This window comes from Anser anser (assembly GCF_964211835.1).
Source record: "Anser anser genome assembly, chromosome: 3".
In the NCBI taxonomy this organism is placed as follows: Eukaryota; Metazoa; Chordata; class Aves; order Anseriformes; family Anatidae; genus Anser; species Anser anser.
In genome coordinates, this window is record NC_139722.1 from 115,002,280 (window position 1) to 115,026,290 (window position 24,011).

Here is a 24,011-nt window from a genome sequence, read left to right on the forward strand (position 1 = left end):
AAGAAGCACACTAGTATTAGCAGATGCTCAATATGAGGCAAGTCTTTCTGGCTCTGGGTCACTGGTGGGCACTGAAAGCACCAGCAGCACCGAGCCTAGGATGCATGTAGGAGGAGGTCTCCTGTGAGACAGCTGCTCATACAGATGCCCATTCAAACCAGGCTTTTTGCCTCCAGAGACCTGCAGGAATAAATAGGAATTGTTTTTGTAGCAAATATGGGGAAGGGAAGAAACAGGCCCTGACAGATTCAATATGCTTTAAAAACAAAACAAACAAACAAACAAACAAAACCCACAACTTTGTGTTGTAAGATATTTCTCTTACTTGTGGCCCCAGAAAGAAAGATGTGCAGGAAGCTTTAGACACCCTCCTTGACAAGGTAGCTGTGAGGCCCTCCCCCCATTTTTTTCAGAAGGTATTTGGCTTGGTTTTCAGTTCATTCCTTCCCCTCTCTGAAAGACATGTGGTCAAAGATTCTGATTTTCTTGCAAATTGAGTGTATGAGCTAACTGGCAGGGATATGTAGCCTGTCTGCATCTCAGCGTTCTGAGGGATGCCCAGAACATTATCAGTACATCACTCTGCATAACTGTTTCAGCGCCCAGTTGTCTCTAGCACTATATAGACAGTCATAAACGTTTGGTTAACATCTAATCTAGCCTTTCCATGACTGTTGGAGAGGTTAACTAATGAGCACAAGCCTACAGGGGAACATAAGGGCCTCATATGCTGTTGAATACAGGCCAATATTGGTTGGTCAAAATACATCTTGCTTATAACTTCTTGCAGGGTGAGAGAAGAGATTTCTCAATTCAAACTTCCATCAAAGCTATTGGAAAAAGCTGTCCATCACGCTCAAGTTTTTCATAGATGTCTTGCTGCTTCAAATACCTTCCAGATGGATTTAATTCCAGTGACTGATTGTCCACTTGGCTTTGCAGCTGTGCACTTCAGGGGAAAAGTCCACACCATGCTCATTCACATGCTGGATGGCAAAAAATGACTTCTGGCTCTTTTGTCATGAAAGTGCTATTTTCCAATAACCGATGAGGCTAGAGATGAACTAACGGAAGATGAATCTAGAGGATACTTCTTATATCCAAGTAATGCCAAGAGCAAAGAATAGAATTTGAAAGGTAAAGCAAGGAGATAGGTACCTATGTATTAGTGAGGCGGTTAATTTATAGTGAAGGAAAAGAAAAGCACACATTTACAAACATGTTAATTTCTTACAAGTAGGACAGTGGGGAGAATTGCTTACAATGCTAAAGCAAAAGCATTTAAAAGTGATTTTTTTCACTAATCCTGTACTATGACTTTTTTTAACCTGAACAATCCAAATCACTGTCCACAATACTTGCTTCCCTTTCCAAGGCTAATCAAAGCCAAACATATTGTATAAGCTTAAGAGGTCTAACTTTGTATTTTATTTCTTTGTGCTGTTAGCTTACAGAAGCTCTAGTCACAGATCAGGATTCCACTGTACTGCCGTTGGACAAACTCTGAACCACAGAAGTACCACATTCAATCAGCTCACAGTCTAACAGAGAGGTGAGTGGAGGATTTCACAGGATAGCAAAACCAGTCTTGGAGGTAACAATATTTTTGGCCTGTAAAGTATTTAAAAAGCTTTTGCAAAAGACAATGTTTCCAGAAAGTGACTACTGAAGAAGATGTGAAGTGTTTTAAAGGACTGTAAATAATGTAGGCTTAACTAGTTTGAAAACTTTTGAGTATAGCACCCAACTAATTCCATTGATTTAGGGGCTGCTTTTAATTAATCAGATGCTACTGTACCAATAAATATGCAAAACACTGATAGAAGACCAATGACAAGATTTCTAAATTCCTCTGTAGCTAGATCTATATTTAAACTTAGGCTTTAGCAAACTATTACTGTATTTGAGAATTTTAGACACACAAAACCATTAATATTAAAGAAAGAAACACCATGTCCCAGATAATAAGATAGGATATTCTGAACTGATTTCAAAGTTTCAAAAACGCCTCAGAGAAATGAAAACTAAGTCATGAAAGCTCTTGTATTCTATTGTTTTCAAAAGCACTGGAAACTATTCAATGTTTTAGGATCAAGTCCAAATGATTTTTAAGGAGTTAAGTCTCATTTTCAATGAAAGGAAAATAAAAAGGAAGCAAAGCATAACAGATAAGTGATGGCTGAATACATATTAAGAACATAAATTATTTCAAAGCAAAGAACAACAATCTCAACTACAAAATGTTCAGTAAATAGGTTAATTCTGAATATCTAGCTAAAACTCTTGGGCTTGACTTCTTACTATTTTTATTTGTGCAATTGTCCTTGTTAGCTACCCTATAAGGCTTCATACCTGTTGTATATACGTGTGCTTGCTCATGCCCTGTTGTGGAGAACAAACCCTCTTGAGCCAAAAAATGTAAGTGAGAAGTTCATGGAAAAAATTCTGTGAGATACAGCTACATATTCTGTCACAAACCACCACTGATACAGGGATGATGTCTACTGCATCATTCTACTCCTCGTAATGAACAAAAAGTATCTGATTTTCAGATCATAAAAATTTTGCAACTCAAATTCTAGAAGAGAGAATATTTTACAGAGAGGATACTGAGGAGATGATTATTGTAGTCAAGCTAGGCGTCACTCTTCCTACAGAAGTGGCATGAAGTATCTAGTTAGCAACTGACAATATTTTTACATCTGGCACTGTAAACTATGTTCACAATCCTATTTAGTCACCATAAATCGTACGTTGTAAAGTAACTAGTTTCCTAAAGGGGCAGCTTTATTTCATTAACATCTTGAAACTCACGTTGCAATGTTGTTAATTGTATAGTAATTTATCCAGGATCACAGCGTGAATTGCTGTTTTCAGTCAGTTTTTGGCACTTGTTGCCACCTTAAGAAAAGAGGAAGAGATTAAAGAATTCAGAAGAGAGAAAAATTACATGAAGAGCATCTAAAAGGGATTGTACTGCTAGATATGTGACAAGCTGGGATATTCTGAATTATCTGAAAACTCTCTCCCAGAAATGTAATTGCAAACTGAATAAACAGCACTGTTCCTTCAGATTAAGGCTACTCCCTCTGATACTTGCAAGCATTTCCTACCCACCTGTGAATAGGATCAGTCTGCGCTTGGTATTGCAGACTTGTTCTGGCAAGTTTTTTAGTAAGGGTTCTTTAAAATAAAAGTTCCTAGCAACAAGGTGAAGGACTAATTCAGGACAGCATTCCTATCCAGGATAGCATTAAGTAATTGTGTAAATTTAGGCATGTGCAAAGATGCCAGTGAAATTACTGGGATCCAAGCATGTGCTTTAAATGCTGGCACCACAACTAAATGTCTTAATATGACACCTCGAAGTACAAGCAGTGATTCTGTTTATTAAAATCAGTCTTGAATATACTTTCAGTACTTTATAAAATGCTTGGAGTGGTTACTAGCTATGAATAAATCTGCATTTATTCAGTTTTTGCACATTGAGTAGCGTAGATGCTGACTAGTGAAATTCTACATTTTTTCTTGGCTTGTGGATAGATTTCTTTTTTTTTTTTTTTAACAGACAAACTGAAAAAGCTGCAGAAGTTCATTTGTAGCAAGAGTCAGGCCATGGGAGGCTGGGAATGACATTCAGCTTCTGGCTAGCCAGTCTGCTTTCCATGAAAATGTTTTTGCTACTCAAGGCAGCCTCAGAATTGTTACCTTCCCTTATAGAAAGCATATCCTCGCCTTCACCTTTGCAGGGAAACAGTCTTTCCCATAAATGCAGTGCAGTTTTATAAAAATTTCAGTTCTGAAAAGCACAGTCAGAAATCATGGTAGGTAAAAACCAAGAAAGGTGTATAATTGAATTTTATGGAAGAAAATACAGAGTAAAGGAGGAAAGCAAGCCAAGCATTAAAAAATATGAAAGCTGAAGGTTTTCCTGGGTAACCTGCTGCTGCAGTTTGTTGCTGCATCTATACATACGGTGACTTTCAGGAGAAAACTTTCACTGGTGACTGGCACCCTTGGTGTGCTACAGCCAAATGAAGTAATTCTGAATAGATGGGTAACTAATGCTGAGATACCAGTGCAAATGGGCTGGAAGTATAATGAAAAATGGAAAAGAGGAGGAAGTCTTTGCATCTTTAGCATATTTCTGCTGTTGGTATCTACCAGCCTAAGGTGAGTTGAAACAAGAGGGGTTCTGACTGGTTAGGAAAAACCCCTCATCATTAGGGCAGTCAAGGAGTGGAATGGGTTGCACAGAACTGTTGTGCACCCTCCATCCACAGAGGTTTTCAAGATCTGACTGGATAACCTCCCTGTCTGAGGGTCTGATGAACCTGATCTGACTGCAGAACTGACCCTAGTTTAAGTCCCTTCCCACCTGAGCCTACAATTCTGTAAATACTCTAAGTTATTAACCAGAACAAATAACTGCACTACTTCTTTCTCTGACTTTCCTCTGATTTCTTACAGATAGTGTTGTTCAGGCAGTAGTTGAGTCTAGTGAGGTTTCTGATTAGGAAAAAAAAAAAAAGGAGGCTGAGTCAGATTTTTTTTTAATGCAAACTAAGCACCAAACTGAAATTCAGGACAGCTGTGAACTGAGAGCAAGGAAGCTGTAAGGAAACCATTTGGTCATCACTGGGCTAAATTGTGAAATTTGTGCTAAGAATAGTTAACAATGGGACATAAGAATTTAATTTTTCAAATTAAGGACAAATTATAGGCATGGAAAAACCTGCATATTATCATTCCATTTTTTTAAGGGCTGTTGTCTATCCAACCCATCCCATTTGCATCCCAACGGGACAGTAATGCTGTCTTGAATCTGACTATGTGACAGAGACCGTTCTGTAACTTTATGCCATAAAGCTGGAGTGTGTTTTACTTGGTGCGTGCAAGAGCTTCTGCGGTGTTCTGCAAGGACAGTCTTGGGCTGATCCAGGCAAATCCTGCGGCTGTCTCGCTTGGGACGTTACGGCCAAATAAAAATACAATACGGCCAACATTTGTGTCGTCTTTCTGCCATTTTTCATATTTTTAGATGTTTAGGATCATTCTTTCTGGCTGAACCCCCTGAGTGGCCGTTCAGTCTGTGAAAATCCCAATTGGTCCCATTGGTCTCTTTAATATTGTGCTTTCAGCCTACTGATCATAACTGTCGTAGGAGTGAGACTCCACCCTGAGGACAGGGCGCTGTGAAATGGCTCCTCAGCCCCTGTTTGGTCACAGATGAGGCATGTGGATGGAGCCCCCAGGGCTCCCACAGCATCGTAGGAGCCAGAAGTTGCTGAGGCCAGTTTTTGGCTACGTTGGACAAGACAGACACTAACACAAAGAATCAAATGCAAAGAATGATATAAGAAGCTGCTGCTTTTGTCCCAAATATAACATTAAACACAGCAATAGTGTTGTGTAAAGTATGCACTCGTTAATGTATGCAACTGCATGAACTACTAAGCTGTTTACAGCAGGGCAGGTTCGTACATATTTATGTTGTCCAGAAAAATGAAGCCTATGTAGGGCCTCTGAAAGCCACAGCAGTACAAAATGTCACTGAATTTCAGTATTGTATGCTTTTCTTGCAATAACAAACTGATTCCTATGATGAAAGTGTTCTGATATCAACTCCTGATATCTTTTTGATATAGAAATGTTTTCAGTTCCATTTGATAGCTAATAATCAGATCAGATTATTCGTACATCACTCAGAATTAGAGAAATGTATGTGGATTTTCCAATGGTTTTAATTTTCAACAGAATTAAACAGGCTTGCCCTCTTTAAAAATAAAACACAAAATCTATCCTTTCTGCAGGTCATAGGGCAGGGAATGGATACGCAAGATCTGCTGTCCACCAGAAAGATTAAAGCTTTGAGGAATGAGCTTTATGCTTAACACACAGGTAGGAGTTACTGCAAAGATGGAAAATTTGCTATTAGAACATACTGCAGTTCTCAAATTGGGAAGCAGGAGATATCTCAAAAGAAGGGTACAGATATTGCCACTCTAGCTGCCAACAACTAACCTTATCCTGACACACTTTAATATTTAAAGATTCCCTTGAACATATAAATTAGGTTTGCTACCTGTTTCAAGAAGTTTTTTTTGTTTGTTTGTTTTTTAACTCCTAACTCGTCTCCCTGTACAAAATGTCCAGAGCTTTGTTTAATCAAGTTCTTGAGTTCTTGGCCTCACTTGTATCCTACAGCAGTGAGCTCAGGAAGTGTTTCCTTTTCTGGGGTCATCCTTCTATACAACCTTCCAGTTTCATAAATTAAGTTCTGAATTGTTGTGTTGCAAAGTGGGGAACAGAGCAGTTGCAAGGTTGCTTTCTCTAACACCTTTATTTCTTTTTTGCCATGCTTCTCATCTCTTTTCATGGTCATTAAAACCACTCCTTATTCCCTAACTACTACTCTCTTGCTGTGAACTGCTCCTGTTTCTCGGTATTCTCCTTGAAATCGGATGAGCAGTATTGCAAACAGCCACGTTCCTCACGAGCCATTTGCTAGGTAGGAAAATCAAGCAAGTGAACTGTTTCTGCATCACGAGCAGCCACTTGCATAGCTCCAGCTTCTCTGCTGGCTGGGGAATCCCCCAGGAAGTTTTCACAAGGGTGGAGAAAGCGGAGACAAGATCAAGACCAGTGCTCTAAAGCTGTGCTTAGGGGAAGAGTCTGAGGGTGTTCGAGGGTGTTGCTGGGTGGATCTCCTTGGCTAGTTTCTGATTTTGGCTTTATTACATGGCTGTGCTTTCAATTTATTTCAAAGGTGCCTGGAGCCTTATAAATCTGCATACATAGTAAGGAAGAGATTCTCTTAACGGTAAATACAGAAATTTGAGTCTAATCATAATGGAGAGAACATTTTGATTTAAAAACAACGAAGCAACCTCCTCATAATGATACAGTCTAGAAATGGAGAACTTTCTCTTTTATAGGTATATGGAGCCACCATTTCTGACAGGACTAATTTATCTTGGAATTAAAAAATAGAAAGCAGCCCTCTCCTCAGAATCATCCATGCACTGGGTAACATTAAAATTTTCATATGTATTTTTAGATTGTTTAAATAATGGTCAATAGTGTTTATGGCAGAAAAAGAGGTGGTTTTCTCCTGTATCCAACTTGTGGCACACCAGCCTGCTCTTCCAGCTCAGGATCCTTAGAGCTGTAATGCTCTGTAAGCCCCAGCAGTCAGTGCAGCATCCACCACTACTGGATTGCTGACTGGGACCTGCCATTTTTATCTGCTTGTACAATGCTCTCTGCACTGGGCCTACAAACATTGGCAATATCTTTACTTAACGTCTTGCTACTATCCTTAACTTCTTCTCTACTCAAAGAATGTACAAGGAGTGAACCAGAAAGAAAATCTGTTACAAATTAAGCCAAGATTGTGGTAGATCTAGACACAGAGTAAATGTAAGCAGGATGACTTTGGAAGGGAATTTTTTTTCTTCTTTACCCTTGGGAATGACTTTCGGATTCTGCACACCTTCCTGATTTATTTTCCAACAACTTCTGGAAGGATTAAAAAATAAAGTATCTTTCACAGCCTATAAGGCAGATCAGTGGGTACTCTGAAATTTTGCTTATTTCAGATGTGACTATGCATTGACTGCAATGCTGTCTATTGAAATATTGCGTTTAACTAGTCCCAAGTGTGACATTATTTTATCTGGTTCACCTCTATCATCTGAAAACTATGTAGAAAACTTGTTCCTGATAAGAAAGTCATTTGAGAACACATTCATCTACTGAGAAAGCGCTTTGAGTACAAGACGATAACAAAAGGATAAGGGAGATCTGGTAATATAGGTGGCAAAACAAAACTGTAACAAAACTGATGTAGAACTGCTTTAAGGTACTTGACAGAGATTATCTATTTGTTAAAATGGTGCTGTCTTTATCAACGTAGATGAGCTTTTTTCAAATACTGAACTGTATTTGTTGCTTTTAAATATGTATTTAATTCCAACTCTTTCCTAACGCATCCCAGATACACAAACTTCTCCACTAAGTTTAGATGAGAAGAAGATTGCTTTTCCCGTTGTTTTGATTGAGATAGTTTTATAACCTAGGTCAAGTTAGCTAAAATCACATTTACCCTTCTGCTCATTTTGCTGTTTCATTCATTTTCCTCTGTACAAGTCTATTAAATGTTAACTTACAGGCAATCTCTTTAAAACCTTAAAGAAAATTGTCACCTGTCCTTGCATTTTCCAATTCTAACTACTTCTGTTAGAACAGGCAACTGTTACAGCATTGATAAAGACTTCTTTTTAAATTGTTAATACTAAAAAATACTCAGTAATTGACTCTCCATACTACTTTTTTTTCTAGTATGTTCTTTTTTTTTTAAATGTGTTTTTCTGCTAATGTCTTTTAAGTATTGTGAATTTGAAAAGCAAACTTCTAAAACCTCCTTGTTATAGACACCTCTTTTATACAGCAATGTTGCTACCAACTTACCAAAGTTTTTCTTTTCTATTGGTGCAGGTGACCGGTGGTAGTAGAAGTTAGGTGTCCATACTATCAAAGTAGATGAGATTATTACTTACTCAGAGGAGGCCAGCAAAAGTCCAGCTCTCCCTTTTAAAAAACATCTTTCTGAATTAAGATTCAGGGGGGGACAGTCACCAACCACTTCTAAAACTCAGGCTGAAGAATTTACTATTGTGTTGGACAACAAACATTCCTTAAGCCATTCAGGCTCAAAACTCTGAAAACTGTGGAGAGCACAGCGATTTCACTATCTACTGAGGTTTCACTGCACACATTATGACCAGTTACCTGTTAACAGAAATCCCATGCATGCATGTGAAAATTCTGGAACAAGTTCTGCTTGTACTCAAGAAACTACATAGAACATCTGTTCAGACATGGACTAAACACCCTCAAGTGCAATGTCACATTTGCTTATATCATATTGTACCGGGTCACCCATTAGAGTAGAAATTTACCCCAGATTAAATCCAGCTTGTAACAGAAAGCCATGTCTTCTCCTTTTCAAAACTTTTTCAGATGGGTTTATACAATGCCTAAATACTTACCCTCAAAGGGCTGATTATTTTTTTTTTTTTATCAGGGGTTAATAAAGACAGATTCAGAGCTTTCCAAAGTAAACATCCATTCCTGAGTGATGCACCTTCATACACTGAATCCTCTATCATCTTATTTGAGAACTTTAATTATTTCTGTGCTTAGCCCTCTACAGTCATCACCACTGTCCTTGACCAAGCAAGTAGCATCTTTCCCATCTTCAGAAACCTATTGTTTTGACAATAAGAAATGAAGATAAAGCTGCCTTAGAAAAACAAACAAACAAAAAACAACATACACAACACAAAAAATGCTTTGAATTGCAGAATGAATTATTAAGCAGAATAGTTATGGGGCATTTTTCAGCTACGTTGTTACTTGTTAAGATACTCAGGAACAAGTAAGGATCTACTGAATATCTAATTCTAAGAATGCTTAATTAAGAGATTAGGATGTATTATGCCAGAAAAGGTCTAATTCATTTCTGGGCCTCAAGAACCTTTTCTTTGTAATGTAACTTAAAAAAGCGTGTCAAACGAATGTTGCTTTCTTAGTATCAGCTTCAAAGCTACAGATTTTACTATATAGTTATACAAAACAGAAATTAGACATTTCTCCACTATACTTACAACACAACCAACTTTTAACATGTTTTAACATGATTTTCAGATCAACAAATAAAATACAAAAATGTGAAGGAGTATAAAAGGTATTTTATAATAACTACATGCATACTAAATTGTTTCATAACTCTGTAATTTGCAAATTCCTCCTGTATTTTTAGTAAAGTTAAAATGTAAATGAAAGAAGGTATAAACAAGATTCTTGTGCATTTAGCTTTTTTTTCTGGTTAAATTTTGCTTTATATTGAATTATGGCACATAGCTTATTCTCTAAAACTATAGCTTTCTGGCTACTAAGAAAAAGCTTAGCAAATTAAAGATGAAACATCTCTCTGAAATTTCAAGCTTGTTATTCATGAACCTTACACAACTGATCACCTATTCCATATATTCTTGTCACATACAGGGAGAAGACATCTTGCTGGTCAAGTTCAGATCTTTGGGTCCTGTGAATAGATGCAATTGAACTTTGACAGGGATGTAGCAAACTTCCCTTTGATATAAGCACCTTTCTGTCAAAAGGATGCTTAAAGTTTATCTAAAGTATTCTAGAAGATGCGTAAATGATAATAATTCAGAAAAAAATAGCTTAGAAAGCCTCACAGAGTGAAAAGGATAAATATTCTTTAAGTGTAATGAAAGGAGATGGCCAAACTCAACTTATATAAAATCCATGAATAAAATGTAAAAGTTCCTGCTCAGTTAGCACATGCAGGACAGAGGAGTTGCCATGACAAAGTGCTGTACAAAAATAGTCAACTATACCACAAAATATGCAGAATGTTTAGGAAGCAACCTAGTAAGGTGAACTCCAAATTACTCTTTCATTGTGGTTTCTAGAAGACCAAAAATAGCTAACTGGTACAGCCCTACAACACCATGTTCTCATTGTCCTGGATGATGGGGGGGTGGGAGGAGGAGGCAAAATAGCAAGCCTAAACAACACAGTGAATTAGTTCAAGTAGCGATCGAGACTGGTTCACTTGGCTATACTACGGCAGATATTTTCTTTAGTAAAGGATATGCAGAGCAACATAGGCATCACTAGATCATATAGTGAAGAATCAGACCACTTCTGTATCTGTGGGTAGCTTTGTTCTTCCTTTAGGAATATTTTAGCACATATAGAAAGGCAAAAACAAATAGTAGCTGTTATCCTCCTTTGCCAGCATGAAAAAGAAATGACGAAAATCCCTTGGAAAGAGAATAAAATAAGGAAAATAGCAGTTCTGAACTTCAGCTCTTGAAGCTAGTTCTCCAGCTTGCTACATTAGCATCCCATCATTGGAGATGTGCAGAAAATGTCTTGGACCTTTAAAAAGTATCCATCAGTAATGCTATGATCTTTCAAAAATGTTCTAGGGTTAGAAAAGGTGACTGGGTATAACCCAAAATTCAAAAATGAAAATACAACATAACACTAGGAAAATGCTCTAAGTAATCTAAAGCAAGAATCAGGTTTGAAAGTAGGAGAAAATGTTGGTTGAGAAAAAATTACGTTGAGCTAACAATAAGGAACGAAAACAAAACCTTTCTCAGCAGGCTAAAGACCTATAACGTAGTAGTTTGGGATGAAATAACTGCAGGGCTGCTCAAAGCAAACAAATAGAAAACAACGCTATAATTCTTCCATGAAAGTATGGGAGAAAGAATCTGTCTAAAAAGTGACAAGCTCAAAGCTAGCCTATGTTCTCACTGATCATTTTTATGCTCCCCAATGCTGTCAGATGTAACAGATGACAGGTATCGTTCCTTGTAAAGTTTACTGACTTTTACGATGCTTTTAACTGAGTATTTGCAACAGATGCAGTGAATTCCTTGCAGAGAGGTATAAATACTGTGTACTTTTTAACAGGGTGCCAAATATACTGTGATGCCCAGTTAGGATCAGACATAAGCATGTTCCTCCCCTTTGCTATCTGATGTTATTCCTGATTGTTATGAAAAAGACCTCCAGCTTGGATCCTGAAATTTTGAGGAAGGACAGATGGATACTAAAAAGTCATAAGAAGTGCTAGTGAGTTTACTTAACTTGAACCTGAAGTCTAGTAATTGCTTACATAATCACAATTCAAGAAGCTAAGGTAAATACAACTTTCGGAAGCTTGCCTGAATCTAGGACATTTGGTGTGATTAGCATATGGTGTGAATCTTTAGTGGCAACGTACTGAGCATTTTCCTGCAGGGGTCAGAATAATGGAAAAGCAGTAAGTAACTAAAGGAAGTGAAGCAGCTGCTAGTATTTATGCTTGTGATGGATGTTCACAGTAAAACGGTCAGACAGAACAGAGGATATCTATCCAAGGTCTTGACATGACACTCACAGCTGTGCAAATAGCACAGATGGGAAGATGATTTAGAGTGGCCAAATCTTGAAAATGCCCAAAAACAGGCCCTTGGGCCTTCAAAACAAGATGTTTTTTTGTGACCTCCCCTCTGGCCCCTCAAGACTATTAAAGAGGTGCTCCAGAAAGGCCTCTTTGCAGCCATTTCACAGATTAACAGCTTGAACAATTGGTTCAGGATGGGTTGATGAAAGATGATCTCTGCGTGATGTACCCAAATGTACAAGAAATTAATTGGCTTCTATGAACACTCAGTACAAAGAGCTGTGAAAAATGTCAGCTTGTATCCTTCTGTGGATTCTCTTAGATCTGCAAAATTCCGATGGCTTTTCTAAGGAATTAGTATTCAAATGGCATGCATAACCAGGTCAGTCTCTTAGGGTGGCTACTGCTAGCAAAGGGTATCCTCTACTTGCTGAAGTACTGCAGCAAGCATGTACAGATGAACTCTCCCTGAATAAGTACTTTGATGAACTAATGGCAATTATAAGAGTACTCTTACTTTGGATTGTCTTCCTAAAATAGATGACTGCACCTTATTTTTTTTCTACCACAACCTTTCTCCTCACTCCACCCTCCAACTAAGAAAACTGTTTAGAGTAACAACTCTGGAACTAAACTCAACTCAAGCTCTATAGTCATCCTGAAAGTAATTATAAAAGTATTCCTTAAATACAAGAAGTGAGAAAACTTGGGATGCTGCACTCAGGATTCCAACTATGGGCATCATTTTACAAAACGCTCCCCAAAACATTTCTGGGGCTAGCTTAAAGCACGGTTATAGCTGTATTCTTGTTATGTATTTTAGTTATGTCTAGATTAGCAAACAGTCCTGGCAAACAGGAACAAACGAGAAGTTGATGCAGAGGTTCCAATGTCCCAGTCTTCCTTTTTGAGGGAATCCAGGCTCTCTCTAGTTTGCTTCTAGAGTCTGCATGCTCATTAGTGGCTGTGAAGTATTACCAGCACTCCTGCAGTGCATTTCAGGTTTAGTTTCATCTGAACAGGATTGGATGTGTGTATTCCAAGACTGCTCTGCGGGGCGACTCAAGGAACAGCAAGGGGAGCTCATTAGAAGGTGTGTTTCAGAAGTGCACTCTGCCCATGAGCCAAAATGTCAAGGCAGAGTGCCCTGCTGCAGGCACACCCAGCCTCTCCAGCCTGGCCTGGTTCTGCAAAGAGCTGGACTCAGTGAACCTGCATTCATCCTATTTGTAGTTTATGCACTAGTTACACATCCCTGATGCATGTAAGTCTCATGTAAAGTAATTTCTGTATGGAAAACAAAACATCGTGAACTGTTTCCCCTTGTCCCTCTCCTCCCTAAAAGGAAGGAATCTAGAGTTGCAAAATTTAGACTTACATAACTTCTTGAGGTAAAAGCCTAGATTGAGTATGCTAAGTTACTTTGAAAATTACCAGAAAACTGAATAATAAATCCCCTGAACCCTACTGATGAGGAGGTCCCTAAAACAAATTTGCAGGAAAAAAATAACCACAGCACAGGAAAAAAAAAAAGTTAACTCCTTTCTTTCCCCTACAAAGCAAACATTCACCAAGTCTAGGCAGAATTATCTGGAATGTGTCAACTTTTTCATATAAAAAGCATCGATCATTTTATTACAGGCTCTCTCCCTTGTACTCTACACTTGCAGCAGCACAAAGATTTACAGGGAGACTGTATATAGGAAGCTAAACCAGCTGAGGCTGACCTGAGGAACCGAAGAGCTTGATTACTTTATTGCCAGCATGATGGGGGGTGGGAATAATCTTTTCCTTCTCAAGTTTACATGTTAGTTTACATGTTACTTTTTTTCCCCACCTCCATTTAAGTGTCATGACATTCTAGGAAAAGCTTGCAGTTTCTTCCAGACTAGATTTGACAAAATTGAATTAATTGGGTGACTTTCTTTTGATTTCAGTAAGAGCAGACTCAAATCACGGGGCCAAATAATGATTCAGTCCTGTATGCAGGCAGAGTTCAGGTATTTTTTTTCCTCATAACAAACAAAAAGTGTCTGAAGGTATTAGCTAACTCAGTAATTTATATGTATTTCTTACTGTTTTTGGCCTTTCCCAAATTGAGTGATACTCTGACGTTGACAGGTGAGAATGAGTTGTTTTCTGAAAATGCTGGCAGGTGCCACAAGGGAATCTACCTGCTGACCAATTCAGCAGCACTTCAAGGTAAAAGCAAATATAGAAGTGACAGTGAGGAAGAAACTAACTATAAAGAGCTGGGGTGGGAAGGGAGATTGATTAAGGTCAAAATTACCTTAAATTCTTCATTTAAATGTTTTTGGTTGAATCAGAGTTAGTTGGTACATTTTCTATGTAAAAAAATCTTCCTCCAAAATAACATCCCCCTGGCTTTCTCATCATTTTTGGAGGTTCCTACTACCTACTATTCAGATACAGTATGCTGAGAATTTCCCAGAGAAGCTTTGCTACCCACACTTCTGACAACTACAGTTAAACAAGAACATGTTTCTTATCGATAGCAGTTATAAAAATGACTTTTACATATATCAGAGGAAGCTACAATCATTTCTGTGAGGTGCCTTCTGCAAGACAGTGTGCTTTGTTACCAGTTTGCCATGGATGCTATTAGTCTGTTACGTGGTCTCTAGTAAATACAGGTATGCATCAGAGATAAAAAGCTCTAAGCATTGACAAATATTTTACCTTTCACTTGTTTTCTTCTGGTCAGAGGTTAAGGCGGTATTAAATCTCTCAGGCACATAGCCATGTTTTGTTAGACTAAGAAGCACAGAGAACATAAACCTCCCTGAACATTTCTCATTCCTATCAATAGAAATACAATCTGGCCATACAGTATCTTGCCTCACCTTATGATGAAGCTCAGCACATCACTGAAACTACTTATGCATAAGTGGCATTAGTCATGTTTGACTGTTTATTTCAAGCACAGAAACCAACTTGTGCATTTGGCCTATCATATTCCCACTATTCAATGTTTAAAAAGGGAGTGGACAATATATTATAACAGAAGGCCCCTAATACACTAGTATGATGTCAGTAATATAGCTCCTCAGAGCACGTTATTGTTTTAAACAGAGGTCTCTACACTTTCACATTGGTTGTAAAATACTTAGTGCTGCTGGACTGGAAGGAAAATGTCATACATCTGCAAATAATTAGAAGGAGCTGGACTTCATATTTGATTTACTAAACAATAAAACAAGCTTAAGTGTGACTATATGTGTAAGTTACACTCCCTAGGAGCCTCAAGCAGTTATCATAGCAAAGTCTTTTTACCATAATTAAATAAACCCACAGTGGGACCATTGCTGATCAAAATTATCTTTTATAAGATATTTTCAGCAGTGAAGATCACGAAGTTGAATGCATGCTTTAAGTGCTCTGAAAGTCCTTCATCCTTTCTTTCAAGCACACTATCCACTACGCTTTTTCCAGCTGGAATTCATTCAGTACAATATATTTCAGCTTTTAAACACCAATATTTCCATACTTTCTGCATTTAGAATGAAGTTTTGGCACAAGGAGATTAGTAGCAAAACTCTGACTCAGTAAAGCCTGAGATTTCACCATAGTTTGTGTGTCTGTTAGTTAAAAGTTCTGGTACTATAACAAAAACAGTTGTTGTTATAAATTAACCAAAGATTTGTAAATTGAATATAAATATTTAGTTGCAAGTTTCGAGAAGCTAAAGCATGGAAAAAAAGATTATTATAATGTATCATAAACAATCTTCTCAACAAAACAAAAACCCTAACCACTTGTCAGTCTCTAAGTTAACCCTGTTTCCCAATTCAGAATAAGTAAGGCATTGCTACTATTTGCCATTAAACTTTCCTATACTATCACTTACTTGTGCACCTGAAGCCACCACAGCAAAAATTATGTTCATGCTTGGAACTTTTCTAGCATTATTTTCAAATTTTGTAAAACAGCAATATTATGTGCTCTAGCGGAAGCAGTTTATTACAATTCACCAGGGAAGATAAGCATCACAGTACTGCAGTATCACCTGAAGGGGGGAATGCTGGATCAAACACAGGAGTCTCGTACTCTGTTTTTGGTTCTGCTGCTAGTTTGTTAAGGTAAACTGAGAAAAAATAATTTGTCATCAAGGAAAAAATTAGTGCCAAAGATAACTTCAGATGAACACTTGGGATTAAGGGGATATCATTGGACTGACTTCCTTTGGCAGGCTCTTTACTTGACATTCTTGAATTAGAGCAACAGAAATACTGAATGTTATCAGATGAGCCAGAAATGCAACTCTGAGGCTTTGCCTATGAAAATAACATATCCAGTCTCCATGATGATTACTATGCTTCAGAAGCACAGGGCATTTACTTACTAGTGATAAATAATGTTCTGTATACATGAATACCAGGGAGAAAGGAACTACCACTGTATAATACAGCTTGCCCTGATTATAGTCACTGAAGTACTATTTTATATGATTATACTGTTAAGGGCCACAAAAATGAAAAAGATGAACCATGGGGTCACATTTTGCCCTCTGTTTGCATGGGTATCCCGCTGCCATGCTTGAAAGCCAAATTATGAACAAGGAGTAGAATATATTTTTATGGAAGAAAACAAAACAGTGGACAAAACATTTGTTACTTCAGCAAGTAACAGAGTAAACTATTTATATAAAATAATAAATGAAACAGTCTTAGTTTACAGTAGTGCTTGTGGGTCTGGTTCCTGAATGCATACAATTAACATTGCTAATACCCTGAGAATTTTGGCACAGCGTGCAGTGTATGTGCACTCAGATGAAAAGTCTTCATTGCTATAGTTTCAGAGCCTGGCTAGACTATGACTGGAAGTAAGCTAGCAGGGTCTGTGTAGGACTGCTTCCACAGAGATCAGAAGAGCACAAGATGTTCAGATGTTTGGTTCCTACTGCTTGAGAAGTATCCCTCATACAAATCTGATTGACATAAAACAGTGTCTTGTTCTGGGCTATAATCTGATGTAAACAACAGCTCATACGATAGTTTGTTTTTTTTTTCCTGTTCCATTCAGTATTAACTTAGTGGAAAATACATAGTTTTGCCAATCTTTACAGGTTATCTACACTATGTCCGACTATGTTGCCTACTTTTTTCAAAGCACTGCCTCTCCTGGACGTGTTTGATACCATATAAAATGTTTGACCAAAGTTGCTTACTTGCGTTAAGGTTTTGTTTTTCTTTACCATCTACAGACAACAGAATTAATTGTACTCATTAGCCTGAAATGGATGGAATAGGTTGCAACAAACTTCAGGTTCTGTTACCTTGAACAATAACATGATGCATGTATTTTATTTAGAGACCTTTAGGAGGTGTGTATGTGTCCAATTTTATGGCGCACCAATACATTTCTAGTAAGTTCAAGTTATAGGCTGTTATTTTCTAGGCATTAGGTTTGTTATCACATACACTCTGGTTATACTGAAAGGAAAACATAGGGCAGTTTGCTTACCTTGGCACACATTGTGCTCACTTTGCTCATACCCAGCTGCACACTGAATTTGATGAGTCGGATTTGGAGGGGCACGGTGAGGATCAGCTGGAGTCCGTCGAATGACATTGTTTCGACCACTAGTGGATTCAGCTGCTGCTTCTTCTCGCTCATTTACAATAATTTGGGCTGTTCTGGGTAGACAGAGGTATCCTCCATAGTGGTTAACACATTTCATCCCACCTTTACATGCATCTGGGACTATTTCACATTCATCAATATCTGTGGTTAGCAACAACACAAGTCATGCTTTTAACAGTTGAATCCTCTGCAACAGCCATTAATACAAGTAACACAATGAGACATGCAAGCACACTCCCTTGTCTAAACCAGGGATGTGAGAATACTGAAATAATTCCAACAGCAAGTTTTTGTTTGAAAATGATTTACTGTACCTTTGCACCGTTGCCTAACAGGATCCCATTCATAGCCATCTGTGCATTGCTATAGATAAAAACAGGAGAAAAAGAAAACAGTAAAATACTATGCTAGTCAGGATTCTTTATTTTGGAAAAATAAGCATATATCAATGATCTCAAAGTTTTACATTAGGAGAAATGCAATGTTTCTATACTTTGGGAAGCTAGAAAAATGGCTATTAGTACAGCATTGCTGTGTAGGAAGAATGAAAAACATATACAGATAGAGCTTCTATTCTCAGCAAGTTCCTAAGGTATTGTTTGCTGAATAGGTATACTTTAGTGGGGATGGGGAACAAAGCAAAAAAAGCATCTGCCATTGGTTACTGGCTGACTATAATGTATTTTTCTTGAACTTTGTTCTTGTTCACTGCTTTCCAAGAGGTGAAATTTCATTCTTTCATTCCAGGGGTTTGCCAGAGGGACTAGTGGACCTCTGTCCCACCGTACTTCTTCCTCTCTCCCATCAGCACACTAGCAATGGGGAAAGATCCCATGACAGCTGGAAATTCATTCACATGCTTTCTAACCATGTGACTCCAGGAACTGCAGTCTAGGAAGAACAATTTATATTGCAAGACATACAATAAATGGTTAGAGTTTATAACAGCAGGACTACTTATATAAATAAAACTGGACAGAATTCAAACAAGACTATGCTCAGCAACTATTCATATCATCGTAGACTGGTAACTTCAGGAAGAATTTTAAATATTCTGCCCGGCAATTGAGGCAAATATCTTCATTATCCCTCTGCCCAAAAGCATTAAAATGTCTACAGTTTTAATCACAGGTTATAATTAGAGAAACTGATTAGTTAAGTACCACAATGCTGCCAGCTACAGCAGACATTTAAAATATCAGTGAATCAACTGAGCTGTACTATGCGGGTGCATATGCATCCTGCACTGCTTAGGATATTATTTTAATGGCCCCACAGAAAGAAAAGAATTGAGTCAATTAACGTAATTAGCCACAGTTAAGCAAGCTAAATCTTGTTGCAACTCCTCTGCTGTGGAGTACTGTTTAAGTAACAAGTTTGACCTTCTGGTGCTGAGATCCACTTGTTCCATTTACAATGCTCAAGTTATTTTGAGAAACTTGTTACAAACAGACACTGACTCAGCAATAGGATTGAAAATATGTTCTTCATTCGCAGGTGACACCAGTGATCTGCCAGATGTAGCAGCGAGTTGGAAGAAAAAGCCTCCAATGTTACAAAGGGGTAAGTGGACAGCAAATTGTATTACAATTCTCAATCTCTAAAGGAATGACTACATGCTGAGTTGACAACACCAAAGTTACTGTAGCTATGAAAACGCAAACCCAAAGGAAAACAGCTAATTCATGCATCTACTGAATCACCCAATTCCTATTAATGCACAACAGAAGTTCTGTCTATTTAATAGTAAGGAGCCAAGTCCAACTATTACTGCAGCTGAAGGAAGTTTTACAATAGAAAAGGATTTGGCCCTAAATGAATACAATGTACGTATGAGAAACGGTAGCATCCTACGGGTAACATGTCCAAAAGCTAAGTTTCATTGTTAAGTTTACATGATTAGAAGACTGATCACTGAAGCACCTGAATGCTCTTTGAAAACATATTATAGGAACCCAAATCACACAGGCATGCTAGAAATCTTCTATTGTTATAAAAAGAAGTGTGCAGACATATCAGAAAAGCCCTATTAAAAAAAAAATTGTAATAAGTGCTGAAAAGGAGGGGGTTGGGATCCCTATTTAGTCTAGATTTTCAAAATGTATTTAGTCCTTCGGTTTCTGCTCCTGTATAGGGACTTAAAAATATTTCAGAAGCCTCTAAATAGAAGTACTCCCAACCTTCAGAAGGTCTATTGCCTCCAAAGCCTAGTATTAAAAGTATTTTATGACTGACTTCCTGATGTTCACTTGAGGCTTCTTTGAGCCCCGTCTTCTATGATAAGGTCCAACTCTGCAATATTTACTTGCCTGAGCCATCCCACTGACTTCAGTGGGATTACTTGTATAAGACACAATCTCAGCCTTTGGCTGTGGTTCTCTAACTTTTTGCATGTGTGCAGAATTTTCTGCTTGTGTGGCATTGCGCTGATGTCTGTACACATATTCAGAGGTCCACCCATATGAAGCAAGTTGCAGGGATTACAGCTGTAATCAGATGTGAAAACGTGGGTTTTTCACCAGCCCAAGCCGATGTAATTGCCACTCCTTCTATGACAAGCATTATGCAAGCCAAGAAGCGAGAACAAGCAGATTAAAACCAAAAACTTAAAAGAAGGCCTACAAATCTCTTACCCTACCACCTGGTTGCAAGCAGAACCTATTTCCAGTTTTCTTGTAGAATTTCATTAAGCTGTGCAAAACCACTGCTCAAAACCAGCTCAAACTAACATTTGTGTGAGCACTCCAGGACCTAGATGCTTCATTAAGAGCACTGAATTTTGATGTACTTGCATGTTGTTAAAAACAGCTTGAAATATCCAAAGGAAAACACTGAAGAATGTTTGACCTAATTATCTGTCAAGTTCCATGTATTTCAAATGAAGGTCCTAGGGACCTTTTCTTTAGGAAAGGGGATTAAAAAAAAATGAAGCTTCATAATTTTATTCAGTTCATCAAGCTCAGTCCATAGCTAGCTTTTCAGAACAGAGAGCCGCAGCCCATTCTGCTCAATCTTGTAAACTTCAACTTTCACTGTTTCAGCGTAGGAGCAGCTTATTTTACAGTTAACATTCAGACTCAAAGAACTTTGTATTGCATACTATACATTGACAAGATTTTTTTTTTAAGGGTCATTTAGAAAAGAACTCCTGCAAAGCAATAATTATCCCCAACTCCATTAAACCTTACCGTGTATGTTATGGTTTCCTCAGTTTCCTGTGAATGCACCGTAATAAGGATGAGAGCAGCCAAGAACATAGCTGTCAACATCATGAACCTTGAAAGAAAGAAAAACAAGTCAGCCACGAGTCCTTTCAGCGCCGCTCTGCCAGCAGACCCGGGACAGGTCCCTCGCTACCTGGGCGCCGCGGCAGGCAGCAACCCGGTCCTGCCAGGGGGCAGGGGGCGGCTCGGCGGCGCGGGCAGCCCGCTGCGCTTCGCCCGGCTGAAAAGGAGCCGAGCACGGCAAAGCAGCCGGCTTTAAAGCCCCGCAACGCCCTCGCCATCCCGCGCCGGGGTGCCGCGGTGAGGTTCCGGGAGAACGCCCGCGGGGCCCCGAGGAGGCAGCGGCGGCGCCGGGCTCCGCGCCGGGCACCTGCCGGGCTCGGGGCTGCCCTGCCCTGCCGAGCCGAGCCGCCCCGCTGCCGGGGAACAGCACCGGCAGCAGACCCCGGGCCGGGCGCGGAGCCGGCCCGGGAGCCCGCTCCTACCTGCAGCGGGGCCGGCGGCTGCTCCCGGCGGCGTTACCGCGGTGGCTCGGCCCCGTCCGTCCGCTGGCTCCGCTGCGCTGCCGGCGCCCGCTCCCCCCCGTGGGCCTTCGGCTAAATAGAAACGGGCCCGGCTCCTGCCGGAGCCCCCGGCGCCCCCTACCGGCCCCGCGGCGGCCGGAGCCCTGCTGCGGGGCGGGGCGGACCAGGCGCACGGCCCTCCGCCGCTCCCCGCGGCCCGCCGGCCGGGGCGTCCCGAGGCGGGGCAGGTGCGGGGCCCTGCTGCCATCTTGGGTGCGGGAGAGACGGCAGCGGGGCAGGGCGCTGCTCTGGGGGACCGAGGCCCTTCACGCCGGGCACGGTCCCGGCCCGTTCCCTCAAGCAGCCCGGCCACTGACTTTCTACAACGCCGCCGTAGCAGCCCTCGTGTGGGAGGTCGCTGCCATGTGCGTGCCTCGGGCTTCGACGCCTGGTGTGTGCGGAGGGCGTGAGGCGACAAATGGCCGGCCCCGCGCTGAGGAGAAGCAGGGTGCAGGTGAAGGAGGTACCTCACAATTCCCGAGCAAATGGGGAGCAAGATGTGCATTTTCTTAGAGTTAAGCCCAGCATGGAGCAGAGGCCACGCACGGAAGGAGCTTTCCTGGGAGGTTGTGAGGAGCTTGGGCCGGAGCGGGCCCCACTGGGTGCTGATAAGAGCTGCTCCAGCAACAGAAGCCGCCAGCACTCACTCTGAATTTGGTAAATAAAATACACAAGGAGTCCCCTTACTGAAGGACTGCCAGAGTGGCAGCTCCAGTGAGAGCAGTTGGAGATTTTAATGGAGGTGGGAAGGTTGCTCTGGAAACCAGTTTACACAGAGGAAGCTTTGGACGAGTTTTCAGTGTGGGCTTATAACCCAAAGAAGTCAAAGGGTAGAAGGTAAATGCAAAAATCTGTCAAAGGCTGAGAAGGTCTGCCTAAAGAGCATACTGGTTCTTCAGCTATTTCTGAGTATGATCACTTGTATGTGTAGCATACATCTGTATTGTTACAACTGCATATAAAATCAAAACGTTTCCATGAATCTTCTTGTCCGGGGAGAGGATGAGCTAACACCCATGGGGCTGGTGGTAGTCACGTTGTGCAGATGAATAACCCTCAAACATTAATGACATTGGTTGGCTTTAGGTTGACTACGTTTTTAGGACATTTTGCATGTACTTTTGTATGCTGGTGTATTTAACAAGCTATCTTTTGACACCTACTTTCCTGCTCAAAGAAATGCTCCCTTTATTCTGCCCTAAGTCTATGTAACATTTTTTAGCAATACAGGTTCAAAGTGTTAGATTGGCTCCAAGTTAATGACTCCTATTAGTGTAAACTACACTCATATTTATGACACGCCACCAATTATATTGTGAAAATTTGCTGTTTCATGTTAATAGAAAGCAGTACAGATATTCCTAATACTCAAAATAGTGATATCAATTGCTTGTCTTTGCTGGCAACAATGGCTATTTTTGAATGTACTGTCAAAATATCTGCCATGCCGAGAGACCTGAATTTAACTTGTTGGCTTCTGGATTAAGTCGACCTTTAAAAATGTTTTGTCTTAATCTGTCACCTAGGGAGACATTGCCTGTGTTGCACTCTAGGACAAATGAAACAGAGAACAACAGGAACATCGTTTTGGAGCATGTATGAGCACTGGCTGAGCATAGATCCCGCACCTGGCTTCAGACGGTGTTACACATTTGCTGAAATATCATACTCTGCCAAGGATTGTTCATTGTCCTTTAAATGGAGGTGGTAGACTCAGCTTGTGATTTTGTAGTTCAGATATTTCTTACTGAGGCAAGTGGAAATTTGCCTGATGAAGGATAACATGATTTAGACCCTTGGAAATGTTGAGGAATGTGTGAGGTATCTGGGTGAGAATAGCTTCCTTACATATCTACATGTCCGAAGATGTCTTTTAAGAAGTGGTCAACCCACCGGTTTTGTCTTGCAGACCATGCAGCATGGCATTGCTGAGGTCAGCACCTTGCAGCAGTCATTGGTGGTGCTTCTGATCGAAGCAGCCCTGTGAGGCTGGCCTCTAATTGCTGCCTCTTGGCTCCTTCTGTAAATGGTGCACTCTATTCCCTACGGCTTTAGCGAACTCTTTGACACATCTCAGTTTTTGCTTCCTTTAAAAACTGTACTTTTCGTACATTCTTGTGTTTATGACTAAATGCTCACATTTTTTTTCTTCCTGGCAGGACTTGTTGCCACCCCCTTTTGTCCTCAGAAACCCAAAGACAGGTAGGCTGAAGGAAGACTGTGTGTGGTCAAAATGTCACTGCAGTCCAGCTAATTCTGGCTGCTGGAACTGTCCCTAGGGGCAATAGACAGCTGGACATAATTTAGAGCAGGCTTAGATTGATACTAGAGGCTAGCCTGAAAATAAGGAAAACAAAATTGCAGTTTAATCTCTTCTACTCCCAGATCTGACCCCCTTTTCCTGTTTCAAGCATAGCTCACTAGAAAGAAAATCAAGCACAGCGAATTTAAGCAACTTGTATTTGTCAACTCAGGGGACTATCAGTGTCAATTTAAGATGATTTCTTTTCCTGAGTATGTCATATCAAGTAATGCTGGAGTTGTCTAAACTAAGAGCTGGAATGGTGGAGATGTTATTTTCATGTCGGACTCGTAGGAATTTTAGAACATAAATTATTTTGATAA

The 24,011-nt window shown here is 39.9% G+C and overlaps 2 protein-coding genes across 8 annotated transcripts in view; one reads left to right on the forward strand and one right to left on the reverse strand.

Annotated features, from left to right (window-relative positions):
• Window positions 1-21,460, reverse strand: part of EFEMP1 (EGF containing fibulin extracellular matrix protein 1) — a 48,897-nt gene extending 27,437 nt beyond the window's left edge. The window contains exons 1-4 of one of the 2 annotated variants that reach the window (XM_083832387.1): window positions 21,309-21,460; window positions 20,788-20,875; window positions 17,914-17,962; window positions 17,480-17,740 (exon numbers count right to left, since the gene is read on the reverse strand). In XM_083832387.1, the coding sequence (XP_083688513.1) occupies window positions 17,480-17,740; window positions 17,914-17,962; window positions 20,788-20,871 (394 nt within the window). In that variant the 5' untranslated portion in view covers window positions 20,872-20,875; window positions 21,309-21,460. Of the gene's footprint in view, window positions 1-17,479; window positions 17,741-17,913; window positions 17,963-20,787; window positions 20,876-20,956 lie in introns of both variants that reach the window. The other variant, XM_083832388.1, reaches the window with a different exon arrangement.
• Window positions 1-24,011, forward strand: part of CCDC85A (coiled-coil domain containing 85A) — a 217,413-nt gene that overhangs the window by 14,500 nt on the left and 178,902 nt on the right. For 2 of the 6 annotated variants that reach the window (XM_083832380.1, XM_083832378.1), the window contains exons 3-4: window positions 1,448-1,552; window positions 19,097-19,162. The gene's annotated coding sequence lies outside the window, so the exon portion shown is untranslated. Of the gene's footprint in view, window positions 1-1,447; window positions 1,553-19,096; window positions 19,163-21,612; window positions 22,044-23,572; window positions 23,589-24,011 lie in introns of those variants that run through there. The other 4 variants (XM_083832381.1, XM_083832369.1, XM_083832370.1 and 1 more) reach the window with 4 other exon arrangements.